The 15,059-nt window shown below is 43.1% G+C and overlaps 1 protein-coding gene across 1 annotated transcript in view; it reads left to right on the forward strand.

Annotated features, from left to right (window-relative positions):
* Positions 1-15,059, forward strand: part of BMP7 (bone morphogenetic protein 7) — a 47,133-nt gene that overhangs the window by 12,876 nt on the left and 19,198 nt on the right. Inside the window, exon 2 of the mRNA XM_010206242.2 lies at positions 11,381-11,573. Within this exon, the coding sequence (XP_010204544.2) occupies positions 11,381-11,573 (193 nt within the window). The remainder of the gene's footprint in view (positions 1-11,380; positions 11,574-15,059) is intronic.

Consider the following 15,059-nt stretch of genomic DNA (forward strand, 5'->3'; position numbering starts at 1 on the left):
CTGATGTTGTTGTGGCAATACAATATTACAGGAAGATTAATTAGAGTTATTTATTTGGGCAGCTGTTCAGTAGATGAAAGGAAGTCTAATACAAATGAAATGAATAAGCCTTAAGAAGCCAGCCTGCAGTCACTTCTCCACTCGTGACCCTTAGTACGGCCAGTGCAGACAATGGGCATGTTCCTTTGACAAAAATAAGGCATTTGAAGATTCCATCAGCTCAACTTTGTGTTTCAAGTATTGCCAGTAGATGCACAATATACACAAGTACTTTTAAAAGACTTTTATTTTGAACTCAAGATGTGAATCTATGGTATTAAGGAAAGCAGAACAATCCTTTATTTAGCTGCACCTGCACCTTAATGCCTAATGAGTTTAGTCTGATGGAATCCAGACCTCAGGAAGGATTATAAATTCTCATTTGATTTCATTTACTTCTAAAATACCTTAAACCAGCTGTACCAGTCCAGAATCCAGTCCTTCCTTCTCTATCAGTTTTGCAAATGTTGTTGAATCTTTTGCTGTATTAAGTAACTTTGTGCTGTATAATAATCCACCAACAGTAATCAGGAACAGAAGGCACCTTTAAAAAAACCACGGCGTGGAGGATAATTAGCAGCATATAAGCTTGAAAAGCATCCGTTTATCAGCACAACTTTCATAAAGTTCTTCTTGCTCCAGAAGTAAGATTTGGAAAAAATGGAAACTTAAGTTGGTAGCCAGTATCTCCTGTCACTGGCCCAGTGTAAGGCAGAAGTATTGGGCCTTGCAAACATGGATAAACACATGCTCTGGGGCATTACTGGTACGTTTAGCCATTTCTGTCCGTTTTGTATAAATACATCAGAGATGCTTGGGCAGGGACTTTCTCAAGATCACTGACTCAGGCTGTTTCTTATGAACAATATCTAATTTACCAGTATCAACAATATCTAATTTGCCCCAGTTTAGTTACTGGAATGCAAAAGCATTACTTGATGCTGTCCCATCTCTGCACAATCAAGTCATTGCATCAAAGAGTTATTACATGTCACAATTTGGGGTTTTTTTGCACATCTTTTGCAGCTGCCTTCCTTCTTGTGCATGACCGTACCTGTGCTGCAGGCTCTCAGCTTCCTGCAACTTCTCTCCCTTGTACAGAGACTCTGGGGTATGAGCAGACACCCTTAGCAGTGCAGGGAAGCTTCCTCACCCTTTGAAGATGAGCACCCTTCCAGACCACCAGTCACCAGTAAGCTGTCTTCCTTTACCTGAAGTTAGCTTAGAGATGGCTAAAAACACTGCAGGAAAACTTTCTTGCCCTCTCCCTGATCTGAAATTTGGTCCAAGCTGAAGAACTGTTTCACACTTGGAATCTTTCAATAATGACTTGTATCTTTTTATTCCAAATTTTGCATTTTATCCCAAACAGCCCATTTTAGGTTTCCCTGCAATAGTCTCTGCTGCTGCCTCCTCTCTCCCCTGGCTGAATACACATTTCTGACCAGATCTGTTCAGCCACTTCTCTCTCCTTCTGTGGGCCTGGGGATGTATTTCCATTTACTCAAGTCACTGTGCATACAAGCAGACGGGGCAGCCTGATGGTTTTTGCATCAGTGACTGAGGGCAGGTTGCAGGAAGCACCTTGGGCCCCATATGACTGCTGGTTAGACTAGGGGATTATTTTTTTCTATGAACCATATTGTCACCAGCTTTTCTCCCTCTGTGGTCTGTAACCTCCTTCCTGTTGAGACACCCATCACCCTGCTTTCTCCTCTGGACCAGTACTACCCTTCTCTGTGCTGTGGCTGCCACCTCAGTCTCCACCATCCCAACCCTCATCTGTGATTCATCACCCTTCTCCCCAGGCTGCCACTATCTCCTTGACCCTTGGATGCACTGCGAAAATGTGTGACATGGAGTTCACACCTAACACTGGCACAGCTTCCCTGTCAAATTGGCCTCACCAGCTACAACTCACTGATTTCACAGCGCTAGAAAAGCAACCTTGCTGTCCCCTGAATTACAGAGTGTGCAATGTAATGTAGCAGTCATCTCTGTTCAAAGAGGGAAAAGAAAAATATATTCTTGCATCTTCACATACTTCCACAGCTGCATGAAGAGGACTTTGGGTTTAGGGGGTGTATTAGCAAGCAGCATGTCTCAGCTTTTAGGCTGTGTTATTCCATGCTATGCATTATAGTGCAGAGAGAGAAAAACAAGCAGAAGCGATTATGAGCCTCTGCCTGTCATTTTGCTTAGTGCTTAGTTTAACTACAGAGACATTTCTAGAGGAAGATGTGGAGAAGACCTAAGATTGCCTTTAGTTGGCAGGAACCTGCCTTGTGCAGCCCAGGGCCCCTGCAGGGAGCTGCAGGAGTCCCTGGCTTGGAGCTGCTGTCGGGTGCATCTGGCTTTCAGATACACAAAGAGATGCAACAGCCCCGGTGTGTCAAAAGTAAATACCAGCCTCAGTTTATGCTGCTTCTGCTCACAGCAGGAGAGCTTGTGACATTTTGTGGTAGCCACAATGCTGGCCAGTTGGAAGGACATAGGAGGAGACAGGTTTTGCAGCATCAGCACAGTCCCCAGCTTGCCTTTCTGTTTCTTTGGAAAAATGCCACCTCAAGGTAGTGGAAGGGAATAGCTACTGGGGGCAAATCCCAAGGACATGTCTGTCCTGGGTCCACGCCTTAACAGTGAAGGGAGGGAAGAGAAACAGGATTTGAGAGGTGGATGAGGGAGGCCTAGCAGGAGATTTCCTTATGTCTGATTCCTGGGAGATGAAGGTAGAAATAGAGGGAAAACTTCACAAACTCCCATTTCTTTCCCTTGTCACTCCCCCATTTCTCCATTCCCTCACACAGCCCAAATCCTGCAGCAATCCTAAGTGCATTACAGCAGCTGCAGATGGATTGCAGCACTGTGTACGGCTGTGTTTCACATGCTAGGGCTGTGAATAAGGTATTCTGAAGAAACACAACTCTTTCTTGCTTATTTAACTTTACTTTCCCCAGATGCACATACAGACACTGCAAACTCAGCATTAGGATTCACACCACAATCAGTCTGTTTACTATTAGGAGAGTTTCGTGTTCACAGAGCAGTCCCACGTGGAAATTTTTCACAATACCTTTCATCTAGTCTGGCTCTGATTTCAGCAGAGAAACCACAGCCTAAATGGGTACTGATCAGGGCACACTCAGAAAAGAAAATGGATTACCTGTGCATAACCTGCCCAGATATTTCATGGATGTTCTATAAAGAGAAATAGTTTTACCATCCAGAATTGCCTTTAAGGGTCTGTAAAGAAATCCCAGCAGGAGAATGTCTCCAGATGCAGAAGGCAGCATGCACATTTCTCTCTGCCCTTTCCCTCTCAATTATGTTTCCCTTTTGCCATCTATGATCATAAGGAATTTTAAAGTCTCCTGGGTGACATATGGAATGAGAGGATGTGGTGACTTGCAGCATCCTCTCTTCCCCTCCCACATTTTCTGGCTCCCAGGAAGCAGGTGGCCCTGCATCTCTCTCCAAAACCCTGCCTGAAGTGATTGCCATGCTAAGCCAGCACTGGAAGAACATCAGAAAGGATCTAGGCATTTTGTTAGAGAAATACCAATTTCTGCCCTGAACAGTCATTGCTAGCTGAAGTTTAACTTAAGTCAGGAAGAACTTGCTGCTGCTTCGGAGATAATTAAACCCATCTTCCCTCAGCCTGCTGTTTGTACAGGCACAATGATACCATTGTTCAGAGTCATGCAACACATATGCTGACATTAAAGTGTTTAATCTTGTAGTACAGTATTCCATTATTTTTTGGACATCTGTACATGATAGAAAGGGTACATATTAAGGGATTTGTTGACAAAGAAATGGCTAATGCTGATACATGTGTGGACTGAAAGGATCTTTCCAAGTAGTGTTCGGCAGTAGGAAGAGTACTCCTTCCCAGGCTGAAGCCTGGCACAGATGTGATACGCACTGTTGCTATTACCACTTTTCAATTTATAACAAGGAGTCAGTGTTTAGAGGAATTTTGGAAGCTCCCTATTGGGTTTGTGGCTAGGTGGTCTTGCTGGCAACACCACCTTCACGCTGAAAGCTAAAAAAATGAAGTGATGGCTAAAGGAAGAATATTAACTCCAGAGGGCTTTTTTTTTCTTTTCTTCTTTCGAAGAAAAAAATGCTTGCCCCAGATTGCTTTGCAGAGTGAGCACTAAAGAATTTAGAACCCCCTTGTTTCTAACCTCTGGGTTGGGGATCAGGATTTATGGAGCCTGGTTTTCATCTCACTTGAATTTAATGCATTAGTCCTGCTTTCCACCCATGGTCAGGGCAGGACTTTGCCCTGCCACACACGGAATTTACTATGCGAGAAATAGCTTAGCATCTTCACCTCCATTTGCGTGGCTGTAAAATGGGTACATGGGCATTGAGCATCTGGGTGCAGGTTTCCTTCTGCTGAACACTGCCTTGGCTCACAGCAGCCCCTTCTGCAAAGGGCAGATGGGGACAAATCCAGTTGGACAGGGCCTTGGCAGATGAGCCCAGACCTCCCCACATGCCTGAGGGTGCTGAGCCTGTGGCTGAAGGACAGACTGTTTTCAGAAGTGGCAGGATGGTGGCAGTCCCTGGTGATGGGATGCATTAATAAGTTATAGAAAAACCACAGACTATTTTTTCTCGTAATTTTTTGTTCCTTGTCTCATTAGGTTTCTCCAAAAACCTGCAGTAGGTTTTAGATGAGTTGGAACGCTGCAACTATCCAATATAAAAGAGCCTTCCAAGTACTGTTTTTACCACTCTTAAAATAATAAATCCCATCACATAACCCAGGCCATTTGCTCTATTCCATTTATGGAACTCCCAATTTATATTCTTTTGCTATTTCTTCAAATAATTCTTTAACTGCTGCTTTGGCTGCCTAACGTCAGCATGTAAATCTTGTAACTGAGAGAATGAAGCAAATGAAAACCAATCACAGAGCTTCACATTACCAAATTCTTGCTGTTATAAATTTACTGCCACTGCCCCTGTAACTCTTGCTGTCAAGCACAATGAGGAGGGAAACATGTGCCTTAGCAGATCGTGGCCTGGCATGACATTATTACAGTCTTTATTATACTCTCTCTTTTCCTCAGCAAAATATAAGGACTAACTTTGCACTTCTTGCTCAGTCGGGAGTCCTACTGAGCCCAGTAGGCCCTTTCAGCTGCAGAGAATACTGGATCCTTCCCTTAATTGGTTTCCTCCTTCTTGATCCTCGCTAACATAAGGAGAAAAGGCCTATATTTCATAAGTGACATGGTTTTATCCACCAATTTAGAGACAAAGAAGTGCAATTTATAGAGGGAACATTTAATGCCTATTAATTAGAATCCCATCAAGAGATCTCAAATGAAATTTATAGCACAGTTTCATAACTGCCTCGAGCCCGGAGTCTGTGGGGAGGCCCTGCTCGCCCTCCCTCCCGCCATGACAGCAGCTGCGCGGGCCTTCCCCAGCCACCACCGCTCCTGGGGCACGTGGGGAGCTGCATAAGAATGGGATCCACCTGATTATTTGCCAGTTGAATCCATTTCCCAAGGGAGGCAGCAGAAGATAGGATTGGGCCTTCCCTTTGAAAGCAGTAATGCACATGGACTGAAAATGCTCATGGACTCCAGGCAGAGCTGGTGGTCCCAGGGCATCCTGTTTCTGGGAATCTGGTGCTCTGCACTGAAATGATACAAGAGAGTTTATGAAGTTTTTGCTTTGATCTCAAGGGGTGGTGACGGAGGGAATTAAAGGTAAATTTTCTTGGAAAAGTCAAAATTTTGCACTACTGGATGGAAATGGTGTAACTCAAAGTCTAGTTTACCCTAAGGCTAAAATCAATCCACTGGCTCTCTGGACAAGCCAGCCATCTCTCAGCTGTCTCTGAAGAAATACTGCTTATTTTCTGTAGGTCTGCAGCTATCGGGGGAAAGCAGATAAAGACTTTCCTACCCGGTAAACTCACCTACATGACTTCTTCAGTCTCTGGGGCCAGGCAGGCACAGGTAGAGTCTGAAAACCTGATAGAACATGATGCTAGAGTGTGGCAGATTTTATTTTGGCATCCAAAACTCTGAGGGGTTTCTTAGGCAACTGCTGATGGCTGAGTCTCCTGCCTGGCTGAGAGACTGATGCGAGGGGGTGTTGTCTTTTGGAATCTATTTTCCTTTGACTTATCTTTCAGTCTCAGGAATTCAGGACCTTTAATCTATTTGAGATTAAAGTCCTTTACAAATCCCTTCTGGCCTTTTTTGGGAGTAAAGAAGTTACAGACACCCTACTACACATTCCTTTTGCTGCTTTTTTTTCATTGTAAATGAGAAACAAGTAGCAGTGTAATTGTGAGCACTCCAATAAATGAGACAACTACTCTTAAAGTGCCTTATAAAAACAATTAACATATTATCAGGTGAAAGTGTTAACAGCAAAATTTAAGTTTTTACTTATTTAAATATTCCAAATATATTCCAAATGCATCACCCAAACATGCCAGGGAGGAGGAGGTATGGAATTACTAAAGCTTTACCAGTTTGGCAGCCTGAGCACAGAATCTGTTCAACTGGTGTTTACTTTGCTTGTGAAAAAAGATTTTTTACATCTTCAGAAAACAAGAACGTAAAAATACTTAGGTAGGTAGATTGGCAAAAGTGAAGCCTCCCATGAAATCCATTGAAATTAGTGGAAATATTTCTGTTGAAGTCCCTGGGGCTTGGATTAGTTCTTTAATGCTTCTGTAATAATTATTTTAACACAGTCATTCTTGGAAAATTATTGCAGTGATTCACGTGGTTTTGCTTGACACATGGAGTTAGTGATTGACATCATGTTACTGTACTGAAGGCTAAAACGGTATGGTTTCTTTGGTATGTGTGGAGAGAAATAACTAGTACTGCAAGCTGGGTCTAAATGTAATCTTTGCTGTCAGTTCACGCTTTGCCTACCATCAATCCATATTACAAAACCAGTGGTCCAACCAGTGTTTACAGAATTAGCTCAGGTTACCAGTAGTGATTGACAAAGTAGCTGAGCATAGTTATTTCTAGTTTCAACACATTTTTTTTGTGAAAATGACCAAACGTGGGATCAGTTCAAGTTTCCTAGCTTCCTGCTGATGTGTCATTTGCTTTAGGAGTTTAGGTATCCTGGGGTGTTAAACCAGGATGATGAGACTTTCTGTCCAACATTACTGGTTTTGGTACTTGTTTCAACTGTATTGCTACAAGTTCCAGCTGTAACTACACTTTCTCGTCCCTGCATCGCAATATTTTCAAGTTTTGTATCTTAAAAGAGTACACTTTAGAACACGTCAAAACAAGTACTAGGGATTTGTTGACATTGTATCTCTAGGTTTCCCATATTTTTGGATCTGATACCTGGCTGCTTCACACCTGAGCACATGTATCCATCATGTTTTCTTTTAACCACCCCCATTGTTGCACAACTATTCCTGCCTCCTCTTGCGTCATCACAGCCACAACAGAGTCGTTTTGGAGAGACAAAAGACTTCAGAGAGATGAGATCCCTATCAGTATCAGATAGAGGAGTGCAGCATTCAGATTGTAGACAGATAGTCAAGGCCAGGCTTTCAAAGATGCTGAGCTTACTTGCATATTTGCAACAGAGGTGTGGCAAATTAACTGATAGCCACTAACCTATGTGCTTGCTTTGTTTGGATCACCTTAATTGTCCTGCATGCTTTTCACTGTCTTGCTTATATTCTCACATCTTTCTTTTCTGTCTTGTTGTCTTGACCTTTCCTTTCCAAAAGGACTGTGCCAAAGGGAGTATCTGGTGATCCCCACATACTGTAGCTATGATTAAATGCCACACTCACCATGCCCAAGAGTTATTTTGCACCAGTAGATTTTGAGCCATGTGTTAATTTAAGTCATGATTTCTCTACAGTGGTTGTGCCTCCAAAATGGAAGACCACTTCTAGAAATGAGGGGAGAGGTGCATTTACACACGCATCACCTGTGAGTGACTTTGGATTGTTTCTTTAGGAGAGGAAGTCCACAGTTTTCCCACAGCTGAGGCACACAGTCTGTTTCATAGCAAAATTATTTTTCAAAGGTGTTCTTCCATATTTTACAACTTTTGATTGCACACCCAGAGCTTCATCTTCCTCTCCAAAGGCCTCTTCTTGCCAAGGCCTTTGAATTGGCAAGTTTGACAGTTTCTGAGTTGGAATTTCTGATGTTTGAAATTAGGAACTGGGATAAAATCATTCACCAAAAGCCTTTGAGTAGTTCTGATTTGTAAGAACTAAGAACCTGGGACAAACATGAGTTGAAGTTCTTTGGGCTGGACTATTAAGGGTATGCAGCAAATATTCACATTGCTTGATGATTTTTAAGGAAGCATTTAACAGGTAATGGCTGAATAACAGCTGAGATTAAGCCCTTCAAGAATAACCAAAGAGGTTCTCATGATGGTACGTTGGGTCAATGGGGATAATGGTTTTTATAGATCTAATGGAGAAACTGTGACCATATTCAAAGAGCTGTAGCAATTTGCTTGACTGTTTCAATGAACACTTAAAATACCACCCCCTTGTTCAAACTCCTCAAGCAATTAATTGGAAATGACCCAGTTGCAGTATTTTCAAAGGTCTGATTAACACCCACCCAACCCAGGGAACTCAGGCTTCTTGAGCAGTCTCCTCCTTACTTCATGCTGTTGTGCTTGAGGTATTCCTGGGCTTTACAAAAAGTGCACAATTGTGTATACTGTACCATATGTTCACAAATACCAACGCACAGCAGCATGAATTAAGGCTAGGGTTTCAGCCTTCATAATGCAGAGTCTTGCATTTATGAGTTCAAGTCAGATGCTTTAACGTTATTTTAACATAGATTTTGGTGTTTAATTATGTAATAAGATTTACTGCAGTCATCTAACAGATGTTGATTCAGGGTCAGTGTTTCTCATAAATTAGTTCTGAAAGGATTTGTTACTTCTGGGTCAGCAGATAGGTCCAGAGTGCAAAGAAAAGGGGAAAAACAATAAACACTGAGTTGAAGGGTTTCTTGGGATTCTTTCTTCAGTTACATATCCACATATTTTCATGATCTTAATGACTGTAGCCACAGGAATGTTTGCTTTAACACTAAAGATGGCTCAGGCCAAAACCCTATATCCAAACATCTGCAAAGCATGGGAAAGTTCAAACTTTGGGGCTCTTTATTTTATGACCCTGGGCATTAATTTTTCATACTAATATGACAGGTTTTCTTCTAGGGCTCTGCAGTGGGAATCACTGTGAACTCTAGCACCACCTGAGAAAGTTTCATCTTCATGTGTTTGCTATCAGACTTCATGTATGAAGTGCAGCTAAAGACTGGTGTTGGTCGATGTAGTTGTCATTACATGTGTACACTGACAAGGTGCACCCACCTTCCTTTGAAAATTCGGCTTTCCCATGTCTTTGGAAGCAATTATATTGGTATGTCCTACTGCTAGGCCTCTCTATAATACACCCACACCACACACATTATATTCATTCTTCTATAGTTGTGGTTAAAGGAGCTATTCCGTATTAAAATATTTTTCCTCCCCTCTATAATTTAGGTGCAGACAAATTCCTTTGAGACTGAAATCATTCTCTCTTCTTTATATCTTATTCTGCTGAGAATACTTGGGTGGAAGGGGATTGAGGCACATTTAATAGTGTTGCTGGCACTTGGAGGGCAGTTGTAGGCTGCCAAGTGCTTTAAAAACACTGGTGAATATTCAGTGTTTCTCCATTTCAGAGTATGAGAGACTGAGATGCTACAGCTAGAGGTGCTCATTCAGTGCATGCTCTGACTGCTCAACCTATAGAAGCATTTGCTGAACTTAATCCCCCTTCTCTTTGAGAGTTTAGGGATTTCATACCTAAAAAACTCCTCTAACATGAATCCCAGCTATTAGTAAGAGCTCTGAAGTATCTCCCTGAACAGCAATCATGTAGTGGCAAACTGCAAGCCCTGGACTCCTTGCAGAAGTAATGTGGGAGAGGAGGAAGAGCCTGTGGCCAACTGCTGAATCTCGGCCAGCAAAGCAGCACTGAACCTGCTCCATGGAAGCTCTTGGACACAGCCTGGTGCCGAGGGCTACCCACACTCACTCCCTGACAGAGGGGAGGCCTCAGAAGTGCCAATACACGTTTGTACCGTGCAGTGATGTAAATTTAAATAGCACTTTCCAGACTCAGGCTTGAAACTCCTCTTGTTTAGGAGTAATTCCATTTAAATCAATGGATTTACACAATGGATTTACTGCTGCCAGAAGAGAATCAGGCCTGAAGAAAGATACATGTTCCTTGCCAAGAAAATCTCAGAGCTAACTACTTGAATTGTGCAGTCGAGCTGCAGGGAAGTCAAGTGGATAGATGATGGGACTGGGACATGTGGGAAGTCCCTGGTTCAAACCTTGGCTTTTAAAATGTCATGAAGTGTGATGTCTAGCAAGTGAGTTCATCCCTTTATACCTCTCTTTCCCCATTTTCCTTTATATGCCTCAGCTATTTAACTTGGAATTTGTTCCAAGAAGGGTGGTTCACTGTGTTGAGATGGGGCACTGACACCTTGCCTCCTGCTTGCTGGAGAACAGTCTCAAAGTCTTTGTTTGTTCATGACGCTGACCCTCAGATTTAATATCCCCAAGCAGTGTTACAGGAGACTGTCAGCAGTCCATGAGAAGACAGGCAGACCTGTCACTCGGTGGGTTAACACACTGTCCCAACGCTGTCTTGGGAGGACTCTTTGTTATTTGACAGTCATAGTTGGGAAGTGGAAGAAGATCCTAGCTTTGAATGTTTGCTTCACAGCCCTTATCTCTAAAGATGCTTTAAAATGAAAGCTTTGATCTTTGAAGTGAGTGTGTGATGAATTCATCTGGCACCAAATGTGAGTCACTGGCATGAAAAGCCTCAAGGACTGGAATTTGTATATAAGTGTGCGGGTATGTTTGTGTGTGTGTAATTTTCAGGAGCAGAGTCAGGCCAAGAACCAGCACTCCTGAAAAGCCCCATCTGTTTCTTTCAGCTCCTTCCCACAGCAGCTTGGTCGTTATCGGTGGCAAATGTCCAGAGTCACTTGTCAAGCATGAAGCTGCCAAAAATCATTAAAACACAATGGTCACCCACACCCTGCACCAGCCAGCTGTAAAACTGTTTCAAAGAGAGCCTGATAAACACATATATGCTTATAATAGCCCAGATAGAGTCATGTATTTCCTACGTGCTTTAATGAACTGAACAGCATGAGATGCTGCAATCAGATATTCTTGCCCTTTTCTGTTGTGGCAACTCGCAACCTTGTTTGATGGCCAGGGGAAAGGGAACAAAGCAGGTGGCTAATGGGCTGTTTTTCTGTTTCAGTGGAGCATGACAGAGAGTTTCACCATCAGCGCTGCCACTACCGAGAGTTCAGGTTTGATCTCTCCAGAATCCCTGAGGGGGAAGCGGTGACGGCTGCCGAGTTCAGGATATATAAGGATTACATCCGCGAACGCTTTGATAATGAAACATTCCAGATTAGTGTCTACCAGGTACTCCAGGAGCACCCAGGAAGGTGAGTGACCCATAGGGAAACCCCGATGAAAGCACAGGCATGGTGTGTTCCTTCAGAGAGTTGCATCTGGTACTTAAAGAAATACCGGTATAACCAGCAAAAGTGTCTAAAGAGGCATCAGGGCTGTATGCTGAAATCTCAGATGATGCTAATGCAGGAGGCACACAGCTGCCATGTGTGGTCAGCCACCGAGGGTGTGGGAAGGCGATGCTCAGGGAGCATCTTGTCCCAGGCAGCACTCGGTAGCTGAAGAGCTAACAAGCCTGGCTCTGTGCTAGTGCAGGACAAGATAATCAACTCAGAGTATTTCAGGCTTTCTGGAAGACCAACCCTCTTCCTCCTGCTGCTTATGGATCCTGAGGTGGCAAAACCACACCGAAATGGTTCCTTTCTACTTCTAGCTTAATTACTAGCCTTTATTACTAAAGGTGTTTGAGATCTCTAATTAACAAAAACAGAGGACACCATGCTTTTTACATTGACTGTTTTGTATGTGCAAAACTACAAGATGAGCTATTAAATCTATTCCAAGCAATTATTAATGTATGCCAAGCTCCCTGACAAATACTCCAGGGAACCTGAATAAGAACATATGTTCAATTTTCTCATCTGCTTTTAGTTCCAATTAATCAGCAATCCCAGACCATTTATCAAAGGCCCTTAGTTTCATTTGCACATAGCTCTTTCACATACAAATCCTACCAAAAGTGAGATTGCATTTATTTACATGAAAAGAATTTACAGTCACAAGTTATTCTTTAGGACTACTAAATATGTAGTAATAATACTCCAGCCCTAATTTAGGTTTATGAAAAGAGAAACACTAGGGATTTAAAAAAAGGAAAGTCCAAAAGGGTAAGAATAAGTAGTGTAATCAGGACTCTGGCTTTATATTTTTATGAGAGCTAATAAAAATGCAGAAGAAAATTAAATATGAGAGGAAGCCTTATCAACGGTTTTAAATGGTGAGAATTTCTACCAGCTTTGCTGGATAGTAAAGTATTTAACCACTGGTGTGTTTCCTTCCACATCTGAAATCCTAACTTTATGGCTTAAAACTCATGGTTCTCTTGGCACTCCTAATGACAAAACTATTTGCAGCATTTGGGGATTATGCACTTGGAACACAACAGCCACAGGCAACGCTACAGGCTTGGGGATGTGTGGCTGGAAAGTTGTTCAGAGGAAAAGGTCCTGGGGGTGTTGGTTGACAGCAGCTGAACATGAGCCAGCAGTGTGCCCAGGTGGCCAAGAAGGCTAATGGCATCCTGGCTTTTATCAGGAATAGCGTGACCAAGAGGACCAGGGCAGTGATTGTCCTCCTGTATCCAGCACTGGTGAGGCTGTACCTTGAGTGCTGTGTTCACTTTTGGGCCCTTCACTACAAGAGGGACACTGAGGTACTAGACCATGTCCAGAGATGGGCACCAGAGCTGGAGAAAGGTCTGGAGCACAAGTCTGATGGAGAGTGGCTGAGGGAGCTGGGAGGAGGCTGAGAGGAGACATGATCACTCTGTGTAACTGTTAGGAGGTTGTAGTGAGGTGGGGGTTGTTCTCTTTTCCCTACTAATGAATGACAGGACAAGAGGAAATGGCCTCAAGTTGCACCAGGGCAGGTTTAGATTGGAGATGGGGAAGAACTTTTTACCTGAGAGGGTTGTTAGATACTGACACAGGCTGCCCAGGGAGATGGGGGAGTCCTCATCCCATTCAAAGCCATGAAGCTGAGATGCTGAGAGCCATGGGTTAGTGATGGGCTTGGCAGTGTGAGGGGAGGGCTTGGACTCGATCTTCAAGGTCTGTCCAGCCAAAACAATTCTATGATTCTGTGCTAATACTAATCTTTTATCAAATGATGATAATTCAAACTATACATTTTTAACAGGCTTTCTTAAAGGAGAAGGCAACAAGCCACAATGTGCACGGGACCATTAGACATCCTGCTTACCATAATCATTTAAGCTTATCCAATCTTACGTTCTTCTAGAGATAGAAGCTTCCCTTCACTGTATTTCTTGAGTAGCTTACTTAGGTATGAGCCTGCAGGGATGACTTTTCACTCTTTAGAAGAGCAGAAACAAGAGATGTGTTGGCAGGTGAAGAGGCCCTAACCAGTGTGCCAGGGCATTAGGGAATTGGCAGAAATCTGTTTGTGGTGTTCTCCTTTGGATCCTAATAAGCGAGGTAGGTGCCCACTGTGAATCTTCCTGGCAAGAGTTAGGATGACATTTATTACCTCGATTTTATGATGACAGAGCTACAGGTTTGTTAAAACTATTTGTAGAGAGGGCTGCAAAGCACCCACTGAGGATAGTTATGTGTGGAGCAGCAAGAGTTTCTGCAAAATGTCTCTCACAAATTCTTATTCCTAAAGGAAAAAAGGTCTGCAAAGGGCAAGCACATGCACGAACCACTAGCTAGAAGAGGTGAGGAATCTTGCGAATTATACAGATGTTCCAGTTACAAGGTTAGATGCAATTTTATTGCATCGTATTCACCACTATTTTCAATGAGTGTTCATGTATATTCAACCTCTGCATACATTTTGGCACAGGCAATGGTGAGTTTTGTCCTGAAAAAACATTCCTGTTGGTTGGATTGACCAAAGGTAAAAATATTGTCACTAACATTTGTAAAACTATTTGCTCTTTTTCTGCATTTTTCCGCTGACATTTTCCAACAGGCTCTGTCACGGACCAGTCATCCAAGTCAGTGTGTCATTGGGCAAGTGGAGAAAGAAAACAAACTCTCTCCAGTGTTGATCAAAAAACACCAATTCACTTTGATGCTTCCTTGGCTGTTTGTCTCATCCTGAGCAGGGTGGAAAGTCAGACCCATCTGAGGTTGTTAGCAACAAGAGCAAAACAAAGCCAAACCCTCCCCCACACACAGGCAAGAAAACCTTTGCTTTTGTTTGGCTTTGTACATTCCTCTCCCTAGAGCACTGGCAGGTACAATGGCCAACAAAAAACCCAAATGGTTTTCCCTCTGTCTGGGCTCTTAGGGTGAATCAAGAGCAATGGGTTCTCCCAGGAGGTTGCTGGAGTTGCCTTTTGGGATCTGAAACACCAAATATTTTCCATCCCTGTGCCCCCATCCTGTTTCAGTACACCAAGGTACAGAAGCTCAGTGCCAGGCTTCCCAGAGGCAGCTGCAGCATCATCTCTCCTTCATAACACAGCAACACACTGGAGAGATTGGGACAGCTTATAGGGCCACAAAACCAGCACAGGATGCACCTGGAAAGCCCCATCTGAGGCTGACCTGAGACTTTTCCCTTTGAGGGTGAAGAGACCATGAGATACGCTGAAGGCTTGGTTTTCACTTAAACCTCAGATGAGCCTCCAGTCTGGAGGGTGTGATGGTGTGCCCTCAGTTCAAATAAACCATAAGTACAAGCAGTTCAACAATTAATGACTTGTTGTACGGGTTCAGACAGGTTGGCAGATATCTAACCAGGAACATATTTGTCTGCAATTTATTGTC

Source organism: Colius striatus, chromosome 16 (assembly GCF_028858725.1).
Source record: "Colius striatus isolate bColStr4 chromosome 16, bColStr4.1.hap1, whole genome shotgun sequence".
Taxonomy (NCBI): domain Eukaryota; kingdom Metazoa; phylum Chordata; class Aves; order Coliiformes; family Coliidae; genus Colius; species Colius striatus.